We start from the raw sequence: 13,812 nt of genomic DNA, 5'->3' as shown, positions 1-13,812 counted from the left end.
CCCAACAGTAGAAGGCTAGGGTTCTGTGCCATATGACATGGTCACTTAATCCCCTTGTTTTTAGTATTTTCAGTATGGTATCTCTGTTCACAACTGCATTTGAAGCTTCTCCAATCCAGATACGCTCTTTTTTTTTTAATGTTTATTTTTGGGAGAGAGAGAGAGAGCGGCAGAGGGGCAGAGTGAGAGGGAGACAGAGGATCTGAAGCAGGCTCTGTGCTGACAGCAGAGCGCCCAATGCGGGGCTCGAACTCATGAACTGTGAGGTCGTGACATGAACTGAAGGCGACGCTTAACTGACTGAGCCACTTAGGCGCCCCCAATTACCCTCTCTATCTTACCGTCCTCAGAGGAAAATCTTCCAGACCATGGCTGGGATGGGGAGGGACTTGTAGTCCCCTGGCCTGGAGTTAGGGAAGAAATCTAGGGATTTAACTGCTTTTCATCATGGCCTTTATTTTAGCAACCTCATCCACAGTTCCAGAGGGACCTTGGTTGGCAGTTTGCGTGCCTTCTGAGAACCTTGCAATGTAAATCAAGTTGGCTCCATTTTCCCCACTGCCAGTTGAGATGTCTTTTTCCTCAGGGCTGATAAGTCAGTAACCACATGGCTGTCTGCCATTCTGCTTCAAAAATTCTGTGGCTGTTGTCTGTTTTCCTGTTCTCTCCATCCTTCAGGGTTTATCTCTTGAGTTAAAAATTTCTTTATTGAAATTTTAGTGGGGTTTTGGGAGGGAGTGAAATTAGATGTATGCATTTAATCACCATCTTAACCCAAAACCCTAACTTCCCTTTTCAATATATTTTTTTAAATATAATTCCTGGGAATAACCCTACTTGGTCATGGAAGATTGCTGTTTTAATGTTCTGGGGTGTGTTTATTTCTGTCTTTCCATTTAGAAGTCTTTAAGTGAACACGATTAGCAGGAAATGAGCCCTTCTATGAGGAGGATTCAAGGGAAGTGTCTCTAGCAGGATAACTTTTATTAAGTATATGAGAGAAAACTAGAGGCTGGATCCCAGTATGCAGCCTTCAGGCAGCCCCTAAAGGGCTTGGGGGGAGGATCCCTACTAAAACAGGGATCCCATAGGGATCCCAGAGGATGCATCCAGGGAATGCCCTTCGCAATGTTATGTTTAGCGAGCCAGAAGAAATACCAGCCTTCATCGTAGGCATCCCCTGGAAAAGGGATCAGTGGGTTGTCTGATTTTCTCTTACACCAATTGAAGGGATTCTGTGATGAGAAGGTGAGCCGTAGATGCCTTTCTGAAACACAACCCATGGTCCAAAGGACCCCAGAATTATTCATTTGTTTGTTATTTACTCATCTAACATTCATTGAGCACCTAACCCGGGCATCTCTCTATGTGAGCTCTTTATGACTATGTGAGCTCTCTATGTGAGATCTCTGTGACTGAGACAGAACCTGCCCTAGGTAACTCTTTCAGCAGCCCCTCCCCAACCTTACAGTGCAGCAGGGGAGGGGGAGATGGAAAAGGGGTCAGGGTCACATCCAAGGCCATAGCACAGTGACAATAATTTCTCTCTCTCTGGCTTGTGATAAGGAATAAGTGAGGATATTCTTTTTTTTTTTAATTTTTTAATGTTTTTATTTATTTTTGAGACAGAGAGAGACAGAGCATAAGCAGGGGAGGGGCAGAGAGAGAGGGAGACACAGAATCCGAAGCAGGCTCCAGGCTCTGAGCTGTCAGCACAGAGCCCGACGCAGGGCTCGAACTCACGAACTGTGAGATCATGACCTGAGCTGAAGTCCGACACTTAACCGACTGAGCCACCCAGGCGCCCCTAAGTGAGGATATTCTTAAAGCATCCAGCACAAATGCTTGGAACACAACGGGGTGTCTGGATTTTGAAGGACAGCTTTATGGGTTGCAAGGAGCCTCCTGTTTCATGTTCTCTTGATACTTTTAAATACTAGTATTTATTTTTATTTTGTTTCAGCATTTTTAAAATATTTTATTTTTAAGTCATCTCTACACCCAACGTGGGGCTCAAACTCACAACCCCGAGAGCAAGAGCCGCATGCTCTACGGGCAGAGCCAGCGGGCGCCCCTAAATACTAGCATTTTTGGAGGAACACTTGGAGGGATTTAGAGACCCAAGATAATACAAACAGAAGAGCTGGAACTACTTAAATCAGTCGCTGGGACAGTATAATAGGGTCCATAAAGTATCCACAGTGACCACTCTGCTCATTTGTCATCTTCAACACTGGGTTAGCCTTGGCCTGGGCTTTCACATTCCTGAAGCTGCACACTCTGACTTCACTGTTCTCCTTTCATCTCTTACTGGAAAAAAGTTATAATCCACGGCTCACATGCAGTTTAGGCTCAGCATTCTTGCTGGCATACATTTCTGAAACTCTTGAGTATTGGGGGGAGATCAGTTTAAAAAAAAAAAAAAAGGGGTACACACTGATTGACATCCTGCAGTTCACCTGTGAAGTGTTGCCGGCACTCCCGTGTAGCGGTACAACTGTCGAAAGCCACCAGGTTGTAGAGAGGGCAGCAGAGAGACTGGGTACGAGGTCCCTGACAAGCTGTGTAATCTTGGGCAAATTCGGTACTTTTCTGGGCCTTCATTTACCGATCTGTGAAATGGGGACACCCAGAGGATTGTGGTGAGGACTAATGAGATATTACACTTCTACTCACGGCTTAACAAACGCCGTGGTTCTTCCGGCCCGGGGTGCCGTCCTGGGGCAGGCTGCCGCGTACGCGCGCGCGCGCGCGTGTGTGTGTGTGTGTGTGTGTGTGCACGCGTGTGCGCGCGCGGGGCTTCGGCCCAAGGCTGTGTTTCCCGGGGAAGGAGGGCGTGCGGACGTGTGTGCTGGGCCGCCCAGGGAGTGTGCGGCGGCCGGCGCCGGGCCCAGAGCGAGGCTCCCGCGCTCGCCGCGGCCGATTGGCGGCGCCGGGTGAATGAGCGCGCGTCGGGGCGTCGGGCACAGAGGCGGCGGCGCTGGGCGCTGCGGTGCGCGCCCGCCTGCCGGCCGGGGTAGGGGGCGGGCCGCGGGTGGGAGGGGGAGGGGGAGGGGGAGGGGAGAGGGAGGGAGGGGCGGGATCGAGGGAAGCTGGCGGAGGGAGGGAGGGCGGTCAGAGCGCGGCTGCCGCGGAGCCCGGCGCGGGCGGCTCTGCCGGGGAGCGGGGGGCTCGCAGCCAGGAGGCGGCGCCGCGGGGAGGGAGCGCGGGGCGCAGGGCCGGACCGGGCCGGCCGCGGGGGACCGCGCTGCGGGTCGCTGGCAGGGCCAAGCCGGCCCGGGGGCAGTGTGGCGGCGTAGCCGCGGTCGCCGGGACTCGCCGAGGGGGCGTCGGGCGCGACCGAGAGAAGGGGCGAGACTCGGCGGAGCGTTGTCCAGCTGGGCGCCTGGGCCGCCGCGACCTCCGGTTCTCGGGGGACTTGGCAGAGGAGACCCGCCTGCGGGAGGGAGCGAGAGGAACAGGTCGGCGGGTCCGGGCAGGGGGAGAGAGAGGGCGAGAGCAGCGTGAGCGAGAGAGCGAGCGAGCCTTCGAGGGGTGGTGGGTGTGTAGGGGGACGAAGGTGTGCGATGTGTCTGCACGGAGTGTGTGAATGTGTGTGTAGGGGTGTGTGTGCCTCTCTGTGTGACTGTATACACTGTGCGTGTCTGTGAGAGACGTGTGTGTGCGTGTGTGTGTGTGTGAGAGAGAGAGGGAGAGAGAGAGAGAGGAGGCTGGGAGCTCACAGAGCTTGGGTCTGAACCCGTGTAAGAGGGAGGGGGCTTGGCAGACTCGGATGTGGGTGTGTGCACACGTGTGTGTGCAGGGGTGTGTGAAGGGTGAGTGTGTCACGGGTGCTAGGTGTGGCTGTGTGTGATGTAAGGGGGCCGGGTGCACGTGTATCCCTGGCTCACCCTCCCCTTCCCCCACCAGATGTGTGTTCATGGAGGGGGTATTCAGGGAGGAGGTAGGACGTGGCTGCAGCAGCCCCTTGCGGGGCTTGCCTGCCTGGCCATCTTCCCCGGGAAGCCGGAGCTGGCCAAGCTGCCCCTCCCCCCAAATACTTCTAGGGTTAAGGGGAAGGGAGCAGGCCAAGCCCCAAGAAAGAGGAGAAAGGCTGAAGGGACAGCTTCTGCCAGACCAGGGCACCCTGCCTCTCTGGCGGGAGCCTGGCTGCCTTCTCCACCTCAGCCTGATCGCTGGGCTCTGCGCTTTGCCCCTCCCAGGGCCCTGTGTTCCTTGGGGTCTGAGTGAGAGAGAGTGCCAACATCTCAGGTTGGAGCCCAGGGTGGGGGGTGGGAGCAGCGTGAGGCTTCTCCATGAGTGTTGCTTGTTCACAGTTGTACTAGCAGAAGGGTGCTTGGCACGTAGTAGGCCTCAATAAATATCTGAGGGAGGACAGGAAGCGAGACAGAAGAGAGGGAGGGAAAGGATCTGAGTCGGGAAGTCTGAGTGCCCCCCCCTCAGCTATCAGGGAGGATGAGGGCAGCTGATTGCCTTTAGGCCCCAGCCCCCAGATTGAGCAGGTTGGGGAGCAGGGGTTTTGGGAGAGGGGCTTTAGCTAGAAGAGAAGGGGAACCGCAGGGAAGAGATCTGTTCTGGGCCTGAATGGAGGGAGGAGCTGGCAACTCTCCTTGGGCAGAGCCCTTTGCGTCCTGTCCCCACCACCGGCTTCTCTGTGATCAGCAACCTCTCTCTGGGGCATCTGATCCCAGGCAGCGAGCGCTCATAGCGCCTCTCCTCTCTCCAGGATCTTCAAGCTCAAAAGGTGCTGAAGAACTGAGCCCCCTGCCCACTGAGGCCACCACCCAAGGCCAGGTGGGGCCATGGCAGGGCATGGCTGTCTGGGGCTGTTCTGCTGGGTCCTGCTTGCTGTTCCTGTGGGGCCCCAGCCTGTCTCCTCCGTCTCGGGTGTCCCTCTCACCACTTTGACCCCACCACCTCAGAGTGAGGCCTCTATGCTGTCTCTCAACCTGGGACTTAACTTCAAATTCCACCTTCGGGGACCTGCTGCTGCCTGGGGGATCTCTGTCACAGAGACCCAGCCGCTCTCTCCTGGGCCCAGCCGGGAGCCAGAGGAAGAGGTGGCCAGGGGGCTGAGGACCGACCCCATTTGGGAACTGCTGGTGGGCTCCCTTGGGAACTCCCCCCCGGAGTGGGGCTCTGCTGAAGGCAGCTCTACGCCCTGGGCCTCCTCCCAGTCTCCAGAGTCCACATTCCCCCTCTCTGGGCCCACTGACCGGCCCACTGCTCCCTATCAGCCCGGGATGGGCACTGTCACCTGGGACACCGCTCTGACAGCTACGGCACCTCCATCCAGCCCTCCCAGGCTCCGCCAGAGCGAGCTGGAGCTGAAGTTTGACATGGCACTGAGAGCAGGCGCAGCCCCCACGCTCGGGCATCGAACGCTGCCCCTGCTGCCCAGCCTGCGGGCCAGCCTGGCAGAGATTGCTGGGCGCCTGGGACCCTTTGGTGAGTACCTACCCCATCTGGAGAAGAGCCCCTGCTGGGCAGCCAGGCAGGTAGGAGGAAGCTTCAGCCCGGGCTCCTTTTGCAGGGTTCTTCGGCACTACTCTGTCCCCACTGCGGAACTTCTCAAGCCCAAGCCCTCTAGGCCCCACTCGATCCCCAAGCTCTGCCTCTAGAGTTTCAGATTCTCCAGGTGAGTGTTTATTTTGTTGCAACAAACACTTAGGGAACACTTCTACGTGCCAGGCATTGTGCTAGGGGCCTAATCAGACCTCCCTGTCTTCTTTGACTCTGTGTTGCTTTTCCCCCGGGCCTGGGACACGGGCCACTGCTCCTATGGGGAAATGCCCTCTTTGCCATACTGAGTCTGATTTGGTCCTTGTAGCTTAGCTCCCAGCGTACGTGTGGCTACAATTCCTGTTCGGTATACATTGGCTCCCTTAGGGCAAGATCTGGGGAAGGACAGGATTTTCTCCAAAGCCCCAACTGCCAAGACTGGCTGGCAGGATAGTGCTTGAACCCCACGTGCTCCTTTTGCAGGGTTCTTTGGCACCACTGTGTCCCCACCCCCAACCCCCCTGGAGAGAAAGCTCCCAAGCTCAGGCCCTTTGGACCCAGCTGCTTCCCTAAGGTCTGTCACGGTTGCAACAGCATCACTAGGTAAGTGTCCAGTTCACTTGCACGTGACATTTATTTAGCAGTTACTACATGCTAGCCACTCGTTGGCGTTCTGGGGCTCTTTTATTTTGTTGTCATCATAATCATAATCAGCATTCTCTTCATCGTCACCATGGCGATACGTATTAATGGTCTGAGAACAAGTGTTGCTGGGGACGGTCCCACACAGAGTTAAGTAATGGTCCCCCGGGAGTTTTGCAACCACAGGCAGCGCAGGATGTAGACAAATGTATCAGAGGCAGACAGACACAGGGACTCCTTCATGATTTCCCACAGCCTCAGTACCAACTCCACCCTTCACTCCAGTCTGCCTGGCCTGCCTCTCCCCCCACCCCCCCCCCAACCTTGGGGCTCTCTCCTTTGCCGTCTGATCTGACATGACATGTTGTCAGATATGGGCAGAACTGGGCCCCTCATTGGGAAGACAGTGAAGAGAAGACCTTCAGCAGACGGACGCCACCCTTATTTAAAGGAGTCTTTCAGAACATGCACCCAGACAAGCTGGTGGTGCAGAGGAAAGACTAGGGGCTCTGGAATCTTGAGACTTGGCTCAGAATCCCAGTTCACTGACCAACTGGCTGGGTGACCTCGGGAAAGTTATTTACTCTTCCTGAGCCTAAATTTGCTCGAGTATCTAGGGCTTAATAATAGTACCTATCTTGTTATTGTGAAGCTTCCAGAGCATGTAAGCTCCTGGCATGAGGCTGGGCATGAAGTTGAAGTTTCTTAAATAGTAGCTGTTAACCTTGGTTCTGCCTTTACTGCATCCCAGATGCACTTCCAGAGCCTACCTCTCTGACCCCGCAACCTTGGCGCCAAGATGTGATGGCCACCATGACCCACAGGGCAGAGAGCACTCTCGGGCTCTGGTAGGTGAGGCCAAGGGAGCCACGAAGAGGGACTCCTAGGCCCAGCCTTGTTCTGCAAAGCGTTTACTATAGCTGTGAATCCGCTCAGCCCTTCACAGTAGGAACCAGCTCCGCAGTGGAAAGCACTGGTCCCCCAGCTCCTTCCAGTTCCGGACTTAACACAGCACCTGACTGTAGCTCACTCCGGAGCAGTCACTGCATGTGGGCGAGGAGGCTGCTGTCCCCTCCCCATCCAGAGATCTGCTGTGGGGTGGGGGGCAGGCTCTGTGGCCCCGGGGGAAGGATGCTGGCTGGCGGTCTGTCAGCCTCGGTGACAGTGCTGGCCAGGCAGGTTTAATGAGTCTGGACAGTATCAGAGGAAGCGCAGCTCGCTGCCCCACCCCCTCCCCCCTCCTTACTGACGGCTGCAGGAACTCAGCCTCTTCCTGGCTAGTTCTCTCAGATAAACCCAGGAGGGCGACAGGCCTCTTGAAGAGAAGGCCAAGGGGCCTTGCTCCTGCCAGCAGTGTATTAGGGGACAAGGGGAGTCCCTGTCTCCTCTGGGATCTTTCTAACCTAGGTGTGGTTAACCTTTGACTCTAGGACCTCTCTTTTGAATTGGGTCCCCTTCACCTTGGACAGAACCAGCAGGCAGCTGGAAGAAGTTGTGCAGGTCATTAACATATCGCAAGACTTTCCTACCAGTTGATAAGTACCCACTGGCCTTAGCCCCCTGAGCACTCGCTCCCCTCCACTCCCCGGACACCCTGGCCGACATCTATTCTGATTGGCTGCCATCTGTACCCTTTACAGTTGTCCAGTATTTCAAATGCCAGTGACCCTTACAAAGAGGATCAATCTTCTATGATCCGAGAGGTGGGGGTGGGGAGAGGAATGGGGCCAGGCCGCTGAATGGACCACAGCTTCTATTGGGAGAGAGAGATTCCCCAGCCCTTTGATCTGGACAGCTGGTAGATAATCAGGCCTGACTTTTCCATAAATCGAGCAGGCCCCTCTCCCTGACTCCATCCCAGCCAGCTGTGACCTTACCAATTACTCACATTGACATCCTATCTCCTTTCTTGCCCCTGAGGTCAAGAGGGGCCACAGGGCCAGAGTGGGACTACCTTGTAAGAGAGGGCTCCTCCAGAGAGGGATCTAGGAAGTCACTATCTTCTGGACTCCTCTGGGGGAGACTGAGGGCTCTTTCTGGGCAAGCCTCAAGTGGGAAAACAGGGGATGAGCTCAAATGGACTCTCCAAAGACAGAAGCTGGGTATTCTCTGCCTGTCCCTGCCTACAACATGGCCCAACCCCGGGTACACAGGGTATGCCCAGTCTCCCAAGGAAGCAATGCTCCTAGTTCAGAACTCCCTCCTCTGACACCTGAGCTACGCCTACACTTTGCCTGTTTTCTGCTTTTGATTTTTTCCTGGCTTCTCAGTAATGTTCAATACTTGCTCTCCTTGCCACAGTGCTTGGGGACAGAGGTGAGAGATAGGGTTTCTTCTGGCCCTTGGGTAAGAAGTGGAGCCTAGAGAAAGGTGAGGTAGGACAGACCTCTGAGAGCTGTACTTGTCTGCACAGTGAGCGAAGAGGAGGCCGTGAGGGGTGCCAGGCTGGCTCAGGCTGTGGGGCTCCCGGGCACAGTCTCACTGCCTTTCTGCAGAGCCTGCTAAAGCCGAGGAAACGCCAAGCGAACTCATCCACTTTCCAGAAGTGGTTGGGCAAGAGCATCCGAGAGGACGAAGGAAGGGGGTTGAAGGAGGAGGTGCAAGTATTTGATCCTGTTCATGTGGGACTGATGCCTACCCCTGATGAGCAAGCCATCCCAGCTGAATGGTTCCCCTTTTAATTCCTGTCTGTGTCTTCATTAGGCACTCAGGGGTGGTCAGTCCATCCAAATGGTGTTCTTTAGATAGGGTTCGCACAGTGAAACAATGTGTTGATGTTTGCTCATTTGACTAACGGTGGTCTTCCTAAGCAAGTTTAGGACGTGCTGAGAGACAGCAGCCTTTCGTTAGTTAAACCAAGAACTAGTTTGAGGCCAGAAATAGTCATACTCCCGTGGACACAAACCGATGACTGATCGGTGATAAACATTAGCTGATAATGATGATACCAACAACGATCACATCTCGAATGCTTATTATGCACCAGGCACTCAGAGGAGCTTTGGACACGTCGTCCATTTATCCTCCTAACAGCCTTATGCAATAGGTGCTCTTCCCCAATTCAGACTTGAGGAATGTGATGGAACAGGAACCAGGGCACATACCGCCATTTGCAGTAGGCAGCAAGCTGTGTATATTTAATTTTTGGCTGCTCCCTCTCTGCCCTCCCCAGTTGTCTGATTCTATCTTCCCCTCCTCTCTCTCCAGAGCTGCTTTCTGCCCCCCTCACTCCTTTTCCTTGTCCTCAGGATTGCTGTGTTTTGCATGTTCCCAGCCTGAGCTGGCAGTGCCTGGGGGTGGGAGTGCACCTGGGGTCTTCCTATATTGTACAGCTGGGGCAAGGCTGGAGCACGGCCAGGCTGCTGGGGCAGGGGTCTGGCTGTCAGAAGACCCGCCCTCCCTCATTCTGCATCTGCCTCCTGTGCACCTTCCCCTCCTCACCAGGGTGTCTCCATCCTTCACCACCATGTTTCTCCCTCCATAGTGTTTGCAGCTGCCGTTCTGCTGAGCTTGCTAGGTGGAGTAGGGAGAGGTTCAGCCTGAAGCATCTTCTTTTGCTGCTTGGCCGTGGGAAGAATCCTTGGATCTCTTTCCAACTCTTCTCTTGCTCCAGGAAAGTAAATTAGGGATCTTACTCCTCACCCTCTTTTTCTTGACTTCCCTTTCCCCAGGGAGGGTAGGGAAGGTGTTGGTGCACAGAGTGGGGCTAGGGGCCTAAGTTAGCAAACCCTAGGGCACCTGAGGGGCTCACTCACGAAGATGGCACCTTATGCCACTATGATCTTCCCAGTGGTTCCTTCCTGGGAGTTCAAGGGTAGCCTTGAGACCCCCCGGGGAGTCCATCTCAATGTCACCTATAAAATGGAGAACTGAAGTGGCTTATATATTAAGAGTCTTAGACCAATGGCTTTGTGATCGAGTCAGGATGGGGACCATGGCCATGAGTAAGCCAAGAGATGGGGGTGTGGCAGACAGGAAGGCCAGTGGATGGGAAAGGTTGTGTTTTCCTCAGGTGCTGGGGACGGGAATGTCTTACCTCTCCCCCTGCTGCCTGCATGCATATGTGTGTAGGGGCTATTCCTGAAGAGACAGAAAGGGGGGGGGGCAGTTGGAAAGGGGCAAGGGAAGCTTCTCTTAGCACCAAGGTGGGAGTTGGGAGTCAGGGGCACAGAATAAGAGATAAGCAAATCAGTGTCATGAAAAAGCTCTGGAATCACGAGAAGAGGCTCAGACTGGTGCTTCAATCTGGATTCTAGTGGTAGCTCTGCCGATTTGTGACCTTGGACAAGTCACTTTGCTTCTCTGTAGAGCCTCGGTGTTTTCATGGGGCAAAAAGAGGATTCATTTATTCAGGGAATATCTGCTCAGTGCCAACTCTGGGCCAGGTACCATTTTAGGCATGGAGATTCAGATGTGAGCAAAGCAAACAAAAATCTTTGTTCTCATCAAGCTTTCTTCCTCGTCAGAGGATTGAACTAGAGGGGGCTTCTCCAGGTCCTTCCAGTTGTAAAGTTCTGTGGCTTCTTAAAAACTCTTTTCAGTAGAATCACAGAGTGATGAAGGGAAACGAACAAAGCGGGGGGGGGTGGGGGTGGGGGGGGGTTAGGGATGGGGGGAAGGGATGAGAGCTGAAAGTGTTGTGTGAGGAGTTTGATGGGGAGGGGAAGGCTCGAGCAGCTGAGAGGGTGAGCATTGTATTTAAGACAAGGGTGTCCTAGATGCTATGAGACTCTGACTGGTATACAGGTCACCGGCTGTGGGGAGGGGAGGAGGAGGGCTGCATAATTGTTTCAGACAAACGTTCTTTGCCCACAGACCCCACCAGGCCCACCTCTGGCCCGGATGACCCCTCTCCTGCCAGCCTTGGGAAGCCTTCCGTGCAGCCAGAGTGTGGGCCAGGGTCCTGCATCGTGGGAGAATTGCCTGAACGCGAGGGGCAGCCTCCTGTGGCCCCGAGGGCCCTCTTCTTCCTGACCCTGGAGGCCGACTGGGCAGAGGCCAGAGCTCGCTGGGGGCTGGCCTGGGAGGCCCACGTGTACGGGGTAGGCACGCTCTTCGGCCTAGTGGCCCTGCTGGCGCTGCTGGCCCTAGCCCTTTTGCCCTGGCGCTGCCCGCCAGGCGCCCCCTGCCTGGCGCTGCTGGACCTGCTCCTGCTGTCGGCCGGGACCACGCGGGCCTTCCCGCTCTTCTACGACGCCTATGGGCACCGCGACCGGCTGCCCCCGCTCGCCTGGCTGCTGCTGCAGGACCTTCCACTGCCCTGCCTGGCCGCCGGCCTGGGCCTGGCCTGCCTGCTGCTGGCCCGGCCGCGCCCGCCGCGGTGTCCCGCCGGGCTGGCCGTGCTCCTGCTCCTGGGGCTGGGGCTGGCGGCCGCCGCCGCCCTCGGGAGCGCGGCCCACCGCCCGCTGCGGCCCCTGCGGCTCGCCTCCCGCGGACTGCACGCCTTCCTCGCCGCCCTCCTTTCTGGGCTCCTGCTGGCGCTCTCCTGCTGGGGGGGAAGGCGGCGGCGGGCCGGAGCGCCCCTGGGAGGGTCTGGTTTCAAGGGCGCCACCCCTCTGCCGCAGGCTCGCAGCCCCTTCGCCCCGCGCGAGTCTTGGCGGCGCGCGGCCCGCACAGCCCCGGTGGCGGGCACCTTCGGGCTGCTGAGCGGAGCCCTGCAGGGCTACGAAGTGCTGCACGCCCTGGGCTATGGCGGCCAACCTGGCCTGGAGGGACCCTGGCCCTGGTGGGCCTTCCAGCTAGGCCTGCGCTTGGGCGAGGTGGGCGTCGCGCTCCCGTTGGCGCTGCTGGGCCTCTACCCGGCGCTCTGCAGCCCCCGTGTGCCGCCGCGCTGCTGGGCCAAGCTCTTCCGCCTGTCCCCGGGCCACGCGGCCCCGCTGCTGCCCGGGGGCTGGGTCACCGGGCCCCCCGACAAGGAGCCCCTGGGTGGCGCCATCGCGCGTGGCGACGCGGAGCTGCTGCAGCTGTGCGCCCTGGCCGGGCCGGGCCCCGACCTCCTACTCCAGGGAGGCGGCTGCCGGGCCTTCGAAGGCGCGGCGGCCAACCCAGCCCCTTCTCCGGCCTCCTCCCCCTGCAGCGATTACACCGTGGATTTCCGCCCGCCCTCCCCAATCGACCTGCGGCGCAGCATTGAGGAGGCCCTCTGCAGCGAGGCCCTGCTCACTCCCGGCCTTTTCCAGGGCCCTGCCTACGGGGAAGCCTTGCCTGGGCTGGGCCTCTACCGCACCGCCTCGTTGGGGGCGAAGACCGGGGCCGGACCCAATGAGAGGTCTGAGGAGGCCCTTGGCTCTCCCGCACCGCAGGAGCTCCCCTCTCCCGGGGCCTGGCCCGCGGGCAGCAGCGCCTCTTCCGGCTCACTGTGCGGACTTTCTAGGGACAGCTCGTCCATGCTGCTATGCTCCAGCCCCGACAGGCCTCCACGCTGTCCGCTGGTCTGCGTCCTCAGTCCCCCGCGGCCCTCGGGAAGCAGCCCTAGCCTCCCGGGCTCAGGCTCTTACCAGGCCCTGTCCCCACCCTCCCGCGACTCCCCAGAGCCTACTCTTGAGCTGCAGGCCGCAGAAGCTTTGCTGCAGGAGCAATTCCTGGACGCCTGCCGACAGATCGACGAGCTGAGCATGGGCAGCGACACCATAGACCTGTGAAGAGGCGCCCCCCCCCCAGGTGCACCAGCCTTCGCCCCCTCCTGGCGCCTGCTCTGCCCGAGACCTGCACACTGTAACCCTTCCTCAATCCTGCCTGGCTCAGATACCTCTCCCCGCTTCCTTCTCCATCCAGGGGTCCCTGGGTGGGTGGGTCAGCAGCCAGGCTCTGTTGATTGGGAATTAGTGCCACCTCCTCTGGAGCCCTGGGCTCTGATGCCCTCTGCTGCAATTCTAGGCTGGCAGGGGTCCCACTTTCCTTGGCATTCACCAGCAATAAAGCCCCAAGGTGCTCCACTCCTGACCACCACTCCCCACTCTGGTGCTGAGTGAGAGGGGCTGTCCTCAGAGGACCTCGAGACCGGCTTCAGTCCCCAAACCCACCTCTGCCATACCCAGGAATCCCATTCCTGTATGAGCGAGCCTCCCTGTCCTCCATGTGATCCTTCCCCATAGAAGGGTCCATAGCTCATCTAGGAGACTCTACAGCAGTTGGGTGGGAGGTGAACGCTTTCAGAGTTAATTTATCAATAAAATATTTTCAGAGAAAGGTCTGATCTTCTTGGAAAAGCTTAGATGAGGCAACAGCAGCAGCAGTTCCATCAGTTCGGGAAGAGAAGCGGTGTTGGGGTGGGGTGAGTTCATCTCAGACCCCAGTGACCCTCCTTCCTGACTGCAAGTATTGTCCTGTAGCTGGAATGAGTGAGGGTCCTGGGAGTGACCCCTGGAAGGCCCTCTGACTCTCTGGGAAGTGGCTTGTCAGAGATGAAACCGGCCTTGAGAGGTGAGGCGGGAACTCCACGGTCATTGGTGGAAATGTCTGCATTCCTAGGAGCCTGGCTGCAGGTTGTGGTGGACAGCTGGCTAGGGACCAGTTGGTGGTAAAGTCCTTCACGGAAATGACACGTCAAGGGCTGGATCACTTTGATCTGGGATCCCCAGCCATCCCCCTGCCATGTTACAGACGATTGCTGGATTCACAGAGGAAACTACCTGCTCCACCTACCAATAGGGCCTCTTCAAGGCCGGA

General features: G+C 57.2%; 1 protein-coding gene across 2 annotated transcripts; it reads left to right on the top strand.

Moving 5' to 3' along the window:
• The first annotated feature begins 3,131 nt into the window (after nt 1–3,131).
• On the top strand, nt 3,132–13,332 carry PRRT4 (proline rich transmembrane protein 4). Of its 2 annotated transcripts, XM_060633041.3 has the most exons (5): nt 3,135–3,461; nt 4,727–5,448; nt 5,534–5,638; nt 5,986–6,105; nt 10,960–13,332. In XM_060633041.3, the coding sequence occupies exons 2-5, from the start codon at nt 4,803–4,805 to the stop codon at nt 12,783–12,785; spliced, it is 2,697 nt and encodes an 898-aa protein (XP_060489024.3). In that variant the 5' UTR covers nt 3,135–3,461; nt 4,727–4,802; the 3' UTR covers nt 12,786–13,332. The 2 variants fall into 2 exon arrangements, with proteins under 2 accessions (XP_081651195.1, XP_060489024.3); XM_081795069.1 differs by lacking the exons at nt 5,534–5,638; nt 5,986–6,105 and having other exon boundaries at nt 3,132–3,461.
• The last annotated feature ends 480 nt before the right edge of the window (nt 13,333–13,812 follow it).

Source organism: Panthera onca, chromosome A2, assembly GCF_046562875.1.
Source record: "Panthera onca isolate mPanOnc1 chromosome A2, mPanOnc1 haplotype 2, whole genome shotgun sequence".
Taxonomy (NCBI): domain Eukaryota; kingdom Metazoa; phylum Chordata; class Mammalia; order Carnivora; family Felidae; genus Panthera; species Panthera onca.
The sequence above is the reverse complement of the archived record's forward strand: the minus strand, read 5'-3'. Positions and strand labels throughout refer to the sequence as shown.